Source organism: Pleurodeles waltl, chromosome 3_1 (assembly GCF_031143425.1).
Source record: "Pleurodeles waltl isolate 20211129_DDA chromosome 3_1, aPleWal1.hap1.20221129, whole genome shotgun sequence".
Classification (NCBI taxonomy): Eukaryota; Metazoa; Chordata; class Amphibia; order Caudata; family Salamandridae; genus Pleurodeles; species Pleurodeles waltl.
The window spans coordinates 366750318-366762975 of NC_090440.1; the positions used below are offsets into that span (position 1 = coordinate 366750318).

Sequence of the window (12658 nt, forward strand, 5' to 3'; positions counted from 1 at the left end):
AGACAACCAGGGGGGTCAATACTGGAATCCCTACCAGTGTAGCCCCAGAAATTATAAACATATCCTGTACTACTTTCAGACAGCATATACAGTTTAATTCCATACCGTGCCCTCTTGCTAGGAATGTACTGCCTAAAAACCAAACGACCCTTGAACAGGACCAAAGACTCATCTGCAGATAGTTCTTTGCCTGGAACATAGATCTATGAAAACTGACCTACCAAATTATCAAGGACAGGTATAATCTTAAAAAGACAGTCAGAATCAGGGTGATCTCTTGGCAAGGCTAAAGCATTATCTATAAAATGCAACATCCGAAGAAGAAGCTCATACCGGTTACGACTCAATAATTGCAGGAAATATAGCAGTTGCTATCAAGGGACTAGTAGACCAATATGAAGACAGTGACGGCTTCCTTATCAGCCCCATCAAAAAAGTTAAACCCAAGAGCTTTTTCGACTCTTCCAGATTTGTGGGAATCCACCAGCTAGCTCTAGAGTGTGGCCTAAGTCTGGCAGCGTTGTCCCTCAAATACTGCTCTGCATACAAATTAGTCTGCACAACAATCTCTTCTAAAAATATATCGTCCATGAACAACTCAAAGGAGTTGACAGGCAAAAGGTTTTCTGTATTTACTCGACACCCTGGGAAGCCAGTAAACGCTGGCAACTAGGGCTGCTCCATGGGTGCAACCCATGTGTTAGGTCTTCCAATGGGAAGCCTTTCAGCCACTGGCTGCTGCACCATTGGCACATCTGTGTCCTCCTCTAAAACAGGCACTTCATCAGCACTGAGAGTGGGTTCATCATCAGATGATTCCTCTCTGACAGAAAATTCACTTCCAGAATCTTGTACTTCCTCCTCTGCCTCAGATGCAGAGTCAGTCTCATAATCATGGTCAGAAGACGACTCAAAAAGCACACCAACAACCTGCTGAGCGGTCATCCTATGGCTAGCCATGATCCTTCCTACAAAAAGTTACTGGACAAATGCACCACCAACAACTAGCACTGTGTAAGATAAGTAATAAACAAAGTGTAGCTTTATCACTAAGAGTTATAAACTCAAAAACTATACCGATCACTTGCCTGAAAAAGCTTGACTCACCAGCAACCACTCTCCACAATCACAGCAATCACCAATGATATCCCACTAAAAAGAAAAAAGAAAAGCAAATTAGACATAAGACAACAAAAATATCATTGTGCATAAATCTAAGGACAATCTCACACACAATCCTCCATTCAGTATACCACCTACAAACATGTAATTCCTGCATGGCAACAATACTCCTTTGGAGTAAATTTATTTACTTACCTTAAACATGCAACTACGCAAACCGCAGGACAACCACTGCCAAAACCGCAACACGCCACAGCAAAGGAAGCAAAAGCTTTGAAGTAGAACAAAAAGAAGAAATAAACTGTTATAATCACAAATGTAAATACTTCGCCAGTTGACAAACACCCCGCCACCAACCATTTATAAATTTTCCCTGGTGTCTAGTGCCTGAAGACACGCTAAAAGCAAATGGCTTCCAGCACGTCTTGCACCCTTTGATGATGTCAGTGCGCTGACTTCATTAGGGGGGTTGAGGGTGAAAGGGGAAGTGATTCCCCTTCCAGCACTGACCTGGGGGTGGCCCTCGGGGGAGCGCTAGCCACGGTTGTAACCATTACATCCACGGCAGGGAAGGGGTTAATCCGTTGTTTTTTTGCTCATCGTGCCACTCCAGTTTGGACCCAGCCATATGCAAATCAGTCTTGACCCTGTTCCTCATGGGAACAGTCCAGCCTAAACTGTCAAGCCAGGTCCTCCCTGGACCGGAAACAAGCATCCTAGGACTGTTTCAAGAAGATATCGCCCTTCATCAGCTAGGCTAGCTTGAATCCAGTGGTGCAGTGAGCACGGGACACACGTCTGGGCATACCCTTCCCACTTGGGACGACAAATGCAAAAAGAACAGATGATGGGTGGAATGCTGAACAATGCAAACATTTACCCCAGTCACAAAGATCTGGGTTTAATCCATTCTTTCTTTGCTCACCACGCCACCCCAGTTTGGACCCAGCCATATGGAAATCAGTCTTGGCCCTGTTCCTCATGGGAACAGTCCAACCCGAACAGCCAAGCCAGGTCCTCCCTGGGCCGGAAACAAGCATCCTAGGACCGGTTTCAGGGTATCACCCTTCATCAGCTAGGCTAGCTTGAGCAGAGCAAGGTGTCTTTGGTGGAGATATTACCCTTCCCTCTTGCCTGTGTGAAGCTTTAGGCATTTGGTTTTCATCCATATAGTAACTTTGGTCATGCTGGCAGAGAAAATGGTCCTGGTGTCAGAGAGGAGGAGTATGAGCTGGGTGTTGTCAGCTTATGACGATGTTAATTCTAGATAAAGCTGGTGAGTGGGATCATGTAGGCATTGAATAGAGTGCAGCTGATTGAGGATTCTTCTGGAACTCCCTAGATGAGATTGACCATGTCTGAAGGGAATGCAGCCAAGCTGACTGGCTGAGTGAGGTCTGTCAAGAAGCAAACCCAGCAAAATGTGGGTACTTGGGTAATGGCTTCATGCAGTTGTTGGATATAAGGATTGGGTGGGAGATGATGCTGAAGGCTGCAGAAAGGTCCAGTACATTGAGGGTCAGGGTGTCAGCTCTGTCCATGATCACCTGGATGTCGTCCATGGCAGTGATAAGGGCAGTGTCTGTACAGTAGTTGGACCAGAATCTGGGTTGAGTGTTGTTGAGGAGGAGTTTGTTGTTGAGATTGGTGGGTAGGTGTTTGTTCCTCATCTTTTCTGTGACTTTTGCCAGGTAGTTTAGAAGGGAGACAGACCAGAAGTTGGCTAGCGTCTTCTAGTCTGCTGAGAGTTTCCAGAGGAAGAGAATGACTGTGGTTTCTTTTCAAGCATTGGGGTAGGTGGCTGTGATGACTGAGTCATTCAGGATAAGGGTGAGGGCTATGTAAATGGAGTCCAGTCCTTTGAAGAAGACGTGTTGGGGGAAGGGGTTCGAGGGTGCTCCAAAGTGTATGGAATGCATGGTCATTGCAGTTTCTTGAGGGCTGATGGTGAGTCAGGTGGTGAGGGTGGTTCTGTGGATGTTTGTCAAGGGTCTGGCGGGTGAAGAAGTGTGCAATGATACTGCTAAAGTTGGCTTGTGGTCCAGAAGAGTGGTAGACAAGTGAGTTTCTGTGAAGATGATAGCGATTTTGAATCTGAGTCTATTTGTCTTGTCCTGTCTTGCAATCTTGTATCCAGGGTGCAATTTCCATGGTATGATTCGGGCCGAGAAAGCAGGATTGTGAGTGGTCGTGTATCAGATACCAATTTTCAGTGGCATGTTTAGTGAGGGCGCGAATAATGAGGAGTAGGAGGGACAGGGTCGCGTGTGTGTGTGTGTGTCTGTGTGTTGAGTGTGTGATGTTTGTGGGAGGAGTTAACTGAGTGTTTAAAAGTGCATGTGAAATGGCAGGTGGTGCAGTAGAACGCACATTCAGTGTTGGGCAAAGAGGTGTGGCAGCAGCGTTGGGAGATGTGACAGGAGTACAGGGCACGGAGCGTCGTTTTGGAGTAGCAAAGGGGGTGTGGGCAGGTCGCACTGGGCATGGGTGGGCTCTCAAGAGAACATTTCCAAAATGTTCTAGCGTGGCCAAGACTAGGAGAGCAGTCTGTGAATAACTGGAACTGTAGCTTGTTGGTATGGACAAATCTGCGGGGCATTCCATCTGTAGACTGCTTTCTCCTTTCCCCTTTGAGTATATACAGTATATATATATATATATTTGAACTGTGAAGCAGCAGAATAGAAATCATTAATACATTTGTCGGGTAATACGTTTTCCGAGTTCTTGTTCATAAAATAAGCACTTACAATATTCTTCATTTTCTGTCTTTTCCAGAAATGAGCGCCGTAGCATCTTCTGAAGCCACAGACCAGGCGGATTCTAAAACTGCATTGCTGATGGTTGGTATATATAAACCGTATTTATTTGTCAACCCAGTGGGCTTTAGTCGGTGAACATTTTAATTAAAAAAAATGTTTGTACATTTCAATATTTAGATTATCAAATCTTGCAAAGGATCTTCTCCTGTTCTGTTTCCGAGCATTCCAAATACTGTAAGCAACTCTATCCTGCTGGAGGGATATTCCGTTGGTTAGGTGATGTCTAAAGCACGGTGGAGATTGTGCATTCATAGCCAAGGAATAGCGTCTTCCACCAAACCATTCTAGCATGCCTATTGAAGCAGCATTGAACCAAAAATGTAACATGGCTTTTTTAGAAAGGAAATCATTTGTGCAAGGGCAATGTGTTGAACTCTCACAGTGATGTACTCGGGAATGGAGGCAACTGGACTTTTATCAGCAAAAACATGAATATTAGAGCAGGGCTGGATTAAATTCCATTGTAACATTGTTTTCTGTGGGGGCGAGAAGTGATCTAGGCACCCAGTATCAAAGGGAGAACGAGTTTACCACTCGTTTTTAAAAACATCTCTGAATGATGATTTGAAGAGTGTTTAAAGCCTCCATGAAAAAGTATCACTCTGACAGTACTTGATGCACTAGTAAAGCTTTTTTGGAAAGCTGCTAAAAAGTATTCTGGGGTGGTTCTACTCTAATATCACAAGACAAATGCCCTATAAGACATTAGCACAATGCAGTTTTATTTCCGCTTACCACTGAACTCTATCAAATATGTTGAGGTAAAAAATAGATCTTAATATCTAGCATTTTTGGTCAAATACACCTGTGGTTTAGTGGCTTGGAAGAAACTGGCAGGCACGGATAATTAAGGAATCAAACCTTCTATCACTAGAGCACTGCAGCAGCTTCATTTTGGAAATTTGGCAATGGCTTGTTTCAGTCAGTCAGATTAAACAACAATGGAATTTTGGCGATCCCCTTGCAACAATCTGTCACCGTCGGACTGGCCTCTGAATGGACAGGGGGTGGGAGGTGTGGGGGGCCTGGTTTTTGCCAGCACCTGGAACTGGTGAGCCTTCCCTTGTGAGTGGCATTGGCCCAAATGGCCTCAGCCTGGAGTCTCCGAGGCACCCATCTACCTACAGGGCTCCGGCGGTGCAGAGCTAAGGCTTGAGGAAGGGCTTCCCACCTTGAGATGCTCTGTTAGCACACTGGGGCCCCAGCCCCCATTGACGCTGAGTGAGACGGGTGAGTCAGCTCTGCAGTGGCCATCCCAGCCCTTGTTCTACTTCTTATGACCCCACCCATATTAGCCCCCCATCTGGGCTCTCTATCTAGCCCTAACACGCAGGTGGCATTTGGAGATAGACCAGGCTATCCCCTAGAGACAGCAGCGGGTGCCCAGAGGACTGTGTGGGGAGATGCCCCTGGAAGCAACATTGATCCTGACTGTATTCTAAAAAACAGAGACACCATATATGCGATGAGTCCTCGGTGTCCATCAGTTCTGCTGTGGCTCCTTGAGACTGGGCCTTCAGGCTCAGACAACAAATGGCTGACTACAGGGCGAGCCTACACCACTACTGGATGTGCCTGATGGTCCGTGAAGCCCTCAATCCTGCAGCCTACCTACGACTTTCTAGTCTGAGACATTAATCGGAGACTCCCACTTGGTGGCCTAGAAGTGAGACCATGCTCTCCACTACTGTTGCTGATGGGAGACTGCAACACTCCCGCCGTTCCCCTATCCCTTGGGATGCACGAGGTGGGGTTTAGTGCTACATAGGTCAAGGACCACTACCCACTTGGAGTCCGGAGAGATCTCCCAGCCCCATTGGTCAGACTCTGCACTGCCATCCTCAGTGAGAAGGCGTTGCTCAGGCTACCGGAAAGGTGGTCTCCAAGGGGCTTCTTGAATCCTTTGGACTAGACTGGGGGCTCCCTGAAACATATTTAGTCAACTCTAATAGCAAGAACAAGAGACTGAGTACTCCTTGTCGTTTGGACACTACCCCCTGTTGTGACCCTACCGGGCACCCACCATCTGGGCTGCCTTTACCAGATGTGGGGCTCCAGCTTCTGACATCCCCCATTCACTTAATCCGCAGGCAGTGGTAACCCGGGGATACAAAGTACCAAGCCCCTTGCCAAATGCAACACAGAGTGAGGCACTCTGTGGGATTGGGCCCATCAGCTCTCTTTACCCTCGCTATTCCTCATCCGCCACTTCAAGCCTGGGCCACTGTGGCTTCTTTCTTGGGACACACAGGACCCCTCAGTGGAGATAACCAGCACAGTGGTAATTTGACACAGAGCTGCTCATGCTGCATCCTCACTGGGTTCCTCTCTTTGCAGTGATGAGGCACTGCAAGCCCCCCCGAGTGCCCAGCAGGAGAGGCCCCCAATGCTGGCACCATTACAACCGGCGTCAAACACAGCCTACATTAAATAAACTCGCTAAGAAGCTGAGGAGACAGCAGTACTACTAACCACGGGCAAGTTCAACACCATCAGCTATTCCAAAGCAGCCTGAAGGCCAAAGTGGATGCCATCGCCATAGAGGTTGGCTTTCTCCGAGCAGGTCAAAGCAAGCTGGCTGTGAGGATATCATAAAGAGAGAGTGCAGTGACGTAACTGGCTCCAACTACAGAAGACCACTGCCCCAAACTCTGAGGCTTGACCAACTGATTGCTATTCCTCGAGAGCTGATCGAGGGTGCAGGAGGACACTCCAGGAGAAATAACCTATGAGTGGCTGGGGTCCATAAGGGCACTTAGTGGGTCCAACCTAGTTCAGTTCATGGCACAGTGGATCAGGTCATTTACTCATGCACAGAACCTCACTCCCTTCTTTTCAGTGGAGTGTGTCCATTGTGCCCTGGCCAGGCATCCAGCCTGAGGAACCCACCCCCACCGTCCTTTCCTTGCCTGCCAAGCTGGCAGGTGTTGTTGTTCCCAGACTATACTCTGGCTTTCCAACAGTAACAAGCTTCCTTATTGGGTGTCAAGAAGAAACTCTGAGACAAGGGCATTAAGTGCTCACTCCTCTTTCCGGCCAAACTAAAAATGATGTGAAATGGGAAAAAAATGTTCTTGACTGAGTTGGAGGCCACCTGGGAATGGGTGGAGAGCGATGTCCCAACCTCACAACATTCTGAGTGTCCAACACTCTCTGACCAAGAGTGCAGGACCTTCCGTCGCCGCTGAGGATTGGGATCATGGAGGCCAGTGACAACCCCTTCTTCCCCTTCTCTTGATCAGGCCTGTGACAGTAGGATAGCAACTCTGGCAATTGTCACTACCCTCAGTGGTTCCTTTCCACCACCCACAGACAATAGGCAGGTGAAATATCCTTATCCCAGGCCTTCTGAAGTGCTTGGCCTCCACGTCATTAGTCACCCCACAGTCTACAAATTATCTACTTTGAGGCCTTTATTGTCCCATCAATGTATTTCCCTAGCCCAGGGGCACTAGACTAACCCAGAGATGAAGGTAGCCTTGCTCAATCATGGTGTGGTCCCTCCTCCTGCCACCCCTGGAGTGCTCCCAGCTGATGATCCCACTCCTCCAATGAGGCTGTTCTCCAAGGGTGTTGGAGATTGTTTTTTTGTTTTTTAAATTTTTCCAGCCTTGCTGCATGACCCTGGTTCTCTGGGTTCCAGTTCTTACCACCGGCCTCAACCAGTTGTTATCTCTCTTGCCTTGCTCTCTACCCCCTAGTCTTGAACCTGACACAGTTCTCTTCCTAATTTGGGAATCCAGTCATTTTATCTTGCTGACCTGTTTTATTACTGCACTCTTAATTCCTTCACCTGTCCCTGTCCCTCTCTCCACACTACCAGAAGCCACTCTCCTTTACATTGCACAGTCCAGGTAAATGGAAACTGCCTTGCATCTTATCCTCAGAGGTTTGCTTTTGTTGGGGGCTGATATCGTCCCACACTTGACCCTTTCAAATGCAGCCAGACACCTACAATCTAATGACTTGGAACATTAGGTGGATACACAAACAAGCCCGATGCCACAAAATACACTCCTTTCTTAACCGCAAAAGGGTACACATTTCCTTCCTTCAAGAGACACATCTAGTCCTATTAGAAGCCTCCTGAGTTCAGAAATGCTGCTGAGTTCAGCTATTCTCCACCGTTTACTCTGCCTACATCAAAGGGAGAGTTATAAAGATCTGTGCTGGGATGCCATTCAGTTCTCACTAAACAATCATTGACCCTAAAGTAGGCTAGTACTGGTAGAGGGCTCACTGAATGGCTCACAGTTAGTCCTGTGTAGCATTTACACCCCACATTCAGAGCAACCTGCTTTTCTTGCTAGGCTTTCAGGATTCTTGGCACCATGGGCCCACCTCAGTTGGACTCTGGGTGGGGATTTCTGCACAGTCTTAAACACTACCACAAAACCCCACCCTGGCGGATCGGCTCAGTCACTGGGTCACTATCTTACATTTGGAGGCACCACAACCCCAGTCTTTGTGTATACCATGACTACTCACTCCCACATGACCTTCACGTATGTCTTGATCATCTAGTTTGTGCATCGCAACTCTACCCGTCCCTTCCCTGCTCAGGGTTTTATCATATCACATCCCACTGGTGTTTCTGCTGTAGTGGGAGCAATTACTCTCCCCTATCCGTACATGGCGCCTTTAAGGAACTGTCCGTTAAGACTCTCTGTTTAGGGGTCACTAGTTTTCTGCATAGAGATCTACTTTAAGACAAACACAGTCAAATGACTCCTGCTCTGTTGAATGGGATGCTCTTAAGGCGGTCATCTCAGTCCACATGTACCCATAAGAAAACTGAGAAAGAATTCTCCCAAGCAGAAGATGCCACTAGAAGACTCACTCATTCTGTAAGGAAGCTTTGGCCACGGCTCGAGCTCATGAAGTTCTATTGGAAAGGCTTAGGTTCCTCCATTAAATGCAGTACATCACCTGGATACACACAGGAGATAAAGTAGGACAATTATTAACCTGGTTGGTGACCCATGATTCTTTCCAGAATCCAATAACGAGCTCCCAATGGAGCTCCTGTATACTCTTAGAAAAAAAAACTCTGAGGCATTTGAGATTTGTACACTAGCCCTTGTCGATATGACCGGGGACTCAGCCCCCGCAAGTCACCGCCTTCATTTCAGGTCAACCGCTTCCTTGCCTCTCTCCTCAAGATAGCAAAGAGTTAGACGAATCAATATCCCTCCAGGACGTCAAAGCAGCGATCCAAGATCTTTAAACAAGTTAGATTCCTGGGATGGATAGCCTCCCCAAGACTTTTACAGAACATACAGGAGTCTCCCGCACTTAAACTAGCAGACCTCTACACAGCATCCTTTACCTCAATCTCAGAGTAGCCACACTGTTCCCTATACTAAAGTCTGGGCAACCCCCAAGTGACTCATCCTCCCATAGGCCCATACCCATACTTAATTCAGACTAAAAGATCCCCTGTAAGATTCTGTGTTCTCCCACTCCTCCCACAAGTAACACAACCAGATCAAAATGGATTTGTACCCCTCAGGAGCACCTCCTTAAACCTCTGTCAATTGTACCGTATTATTGAGGTGACCCACCACAGCCTGACCAAGAGACACAGTACTGAATTTGGACCTCAAAAAAACATTTGCTACTGTCCAATGGAGTATGTGCTAGAGGTTCTGTAGTGGTGTGGTTTTAGTCCTCGAAATATTCTGTAAGTCAAAACACTCTACATGCAACCCACAGTGCATGTTCGAATAGGCAAATCAATCTCTACTCCCTTTAAAATAGGCTAGGGAACAAGCCAGAGCTGTCCCCTGCCCCCTTACTCTTCGCTGTCTCACCATAGACACTTCAACACTGACTGAGCGGGGATGCAGACTCTGAAATACCACTTCCAGATGCGACCCAGATAATCTCTCTACATGCTGATGATCTTCTCTATGTAAAACATTTTGAGGATCCAACAACCAACCTCACACAGATCCTGGAGATGTTTGTCATGTTAAGTCTCTGAGTGAATTGGTCCAAATCCTGTTTGCTTCCCCCTAACTCCTTCAATCCTCAAGACTCAGCTTGACCTTGGAAGGGGCCCCATGAGATGGGAGGTGACAATGTTTTCATATCTTGGAATTAAGATCTACCATGAAGATTCAGATCTCAAATAGGTCAACCTTAATAGCTTAGTGACGTTCATCTCTTCAAAAATATCATTTTGTAAAGTTCACCTCTAGCCCTGTTTGAGCATTTTGCCATTTCCAAAATGATAATTCTCCAATGCCTATTATACTACATTTTGAACTTGCGCCTGGTACTATCTACAGCTTTTTTTATGTTGCCTGAATACGGTACTAGGTGACCTTGTTTCGCCTGCGAGCAAGGGGAGGGTGGCCTTTGCCAACCTCTGACTCTCCACTGAAGTGGGTTTGGAGTCCTGCATTTTGAGTTATATTACCTCGCTGTGCAGCTGTAGTGGCTGAGTAGATGGCTCTCTGGCTTGTCTCTTAAAGAGACAACCTCCACAATGCCCCTATTGCAGCCACAATAATTCAACACTCTCCTGCAAGTAGACGTCGGACAGGTGCAGAGTCGCCCTCTAAACTTCTGAGTGGCTCTGCGCTGCTATGCTCATGCCCTCACACTTACATAGGTTTCAATCCCATATGCTCCTAGTATCCCCTCCTGGGCATTCCGACAACCACAGGGCCAATTAGCTCCAAGATTAAGCACATTTGGGATGAGGCCCGCATTACTAATATAGGTGGTTGGTATGACCAGGAGCAATGGCTCTTTTTTGAGGAACTCGTAGACAAATTTAGCCTCCATAGGGGCCAATTTATTTTTTTATATAATGCAATGCACCTGGCGATAAAGCGACTTTGGCCCACCCTGAGTCCTTCCCTAATGATGTTACCACTTGTCCAAGCCATATACTATATGGTACATGGGGTCGCCATATTTGTTTTATTTATAAGGCCCTTCTTCTTTTTGCATCCCCGTTGCTTACCCGCTTAAAGGATAAATGGGAGGCAGATGCAGGCAGACCCTTTCCTGAGAAATAATGGGTGTACACACTAAAACTTCCTCACACAATAACTTGCAATACACTTTTTAAATTAATACAATACTTCATAATACACAGACTATCTGTAAATATTTTTAAGTAAATATTTTTGTCAAGTGACCCCACCTGCCTATGTTGCCTCATGGAGTCTGCTGACTTTACAATTATGCTCTTATTTTGCCCTCTACGTAGAGATTTTGGGCCCACATAATAAGTATCATATCATCTTTCACAGTCCCACGCGACATGTCCTTAGCAGCGAAGAAATCTACAAAAGAGTTAAGGTGGCTTTGTCACTTGTCAATCTTGCTCTTATCCTCACTAAGAGAGCTATTACTTCCCAATGAAAATCCAGAGACCTCCCCTTCCCATGTCCCTAGTTGCCTGGTTTTGAACCTTCCTTTAGTAGAGTAAAGTTGAAGGCACTGCTTTGTGAAGAGAAAAAGCCAAAGGCAATCTAACAGCAAACAGGGACCCACTTTTAGATTGTTTGACAACTACAATGCCCAAGACCTAAAAGTCTCCCGGATGATACACCCAATCAAGTGGTGTTACCCACTTTATCCAACAGGCTAGGACATTACTGAACTCCTCCCACCTGCCGTGATATCCCAACACCCCCTCTTCTAACCCCTCCATTGCAGAGTAGGAGGTTCTGATCACACAAATTAGCAAATGAGCAACAAAACTAAGCTCCACTGTAAACCAGGCCAACCTCCCTTCCTCTGCCCCATTCCGCTTGCCTCCAGTTTATACTTTGTTCAAATACATTTTCTATGTGAGCTTTGTTTAATTGCAGATGATCACACTGACAAACATTGCTTCATCAGAACTCCCACCTCAAAGTTTGACACACACAAATGATTTCTAAATGTATCTATTCGTACTGAGTTTGTTAATGTACCAAATAACAAAATGTCAGTAAAGGATCCCCAAGTGAACAAGGCCCTTCAGCAGCCCTGCTGGTCCTAGTAAATGGTACCACTGGTACGTAGGGCATGGGAACTGAAGAGGGCCCCTAAGAGCTGCAGCACAACTTGTGCCACTTAAAGGGACACAGCTCTGACCATATGCAGAGTGCCATTGCAGGCTGTGTGACAAGGTACTCCAAAAAAGTGAAAGCACAACACGGCACAGACTCTGTGTGCCATGTCGCCTAAAACACTGCCTGTATTATTCCTACAAAAGGCCATACAGCCCTAAGGCCGGGTGCATTATATTACATGTGTGCTGTTGCAGACTCAATGCCAGAAGACACCACTGCACCCGCACCCCACAGCCCGAGAAGAAGTGGAACAATGGTGTTCCCATGTGCCCGAAGACCTCAAGGGTCGAGTCTGCTATGTCTTTGTCGATTCTTAGACATAGTAAGTGGGCAGTGAAGCCATTTTGAATACATGTGTTGGACACTGGTCAGTACTAGTTCCTCCAGCTATGTGATGGGTTCACTGAAACTAGGGATGTTTGGTATCCAGCATCTTGTATTAATAAACCCTCACTGATTCCAGTGATGGATTTATTAATACATGCACCCAGAGGGCACCTTAGAGGTGTCCCCTGAAAACTTACCTACCGCTGGTGAGCTCACTGACCAGTTCTGGCCAGTCTGCCACCCCAGGGTGAAAGCCTTTGCTCTCTGGAGGTCAGAAACAAAAGCCTATCCGGGCTGGGGTGTGGAACA

At 46.7% G+C, this 12658-nt stretch overlaps 1 protein-coding gene across 4 annotated transcripts in view; it reads left to right on the forward strand.

The window, feature by feature from the left end:
* Positions 1–12658, forward strand: part of LOC138284105 (transient receptor potential cation channel subfamily M member 7-like) — a 1183984-nt gene that overhangs the window by 1027147 nt on the left and 144179 nt on the right. For all 4 annotated transcript variants that reach the window (XM_069222537.1, XM_069222536.1, XM_069222538.1 and 1 more), the window contains one exon: positions 3901–3965. In XM_069222537.1, coding sequence (XP_069078638.1) covers positions 3901–3965 — 65 coding nt within the window. The remainder of the gene's footprint in view (positions 1–3900; positions 3966–12658) is intronic.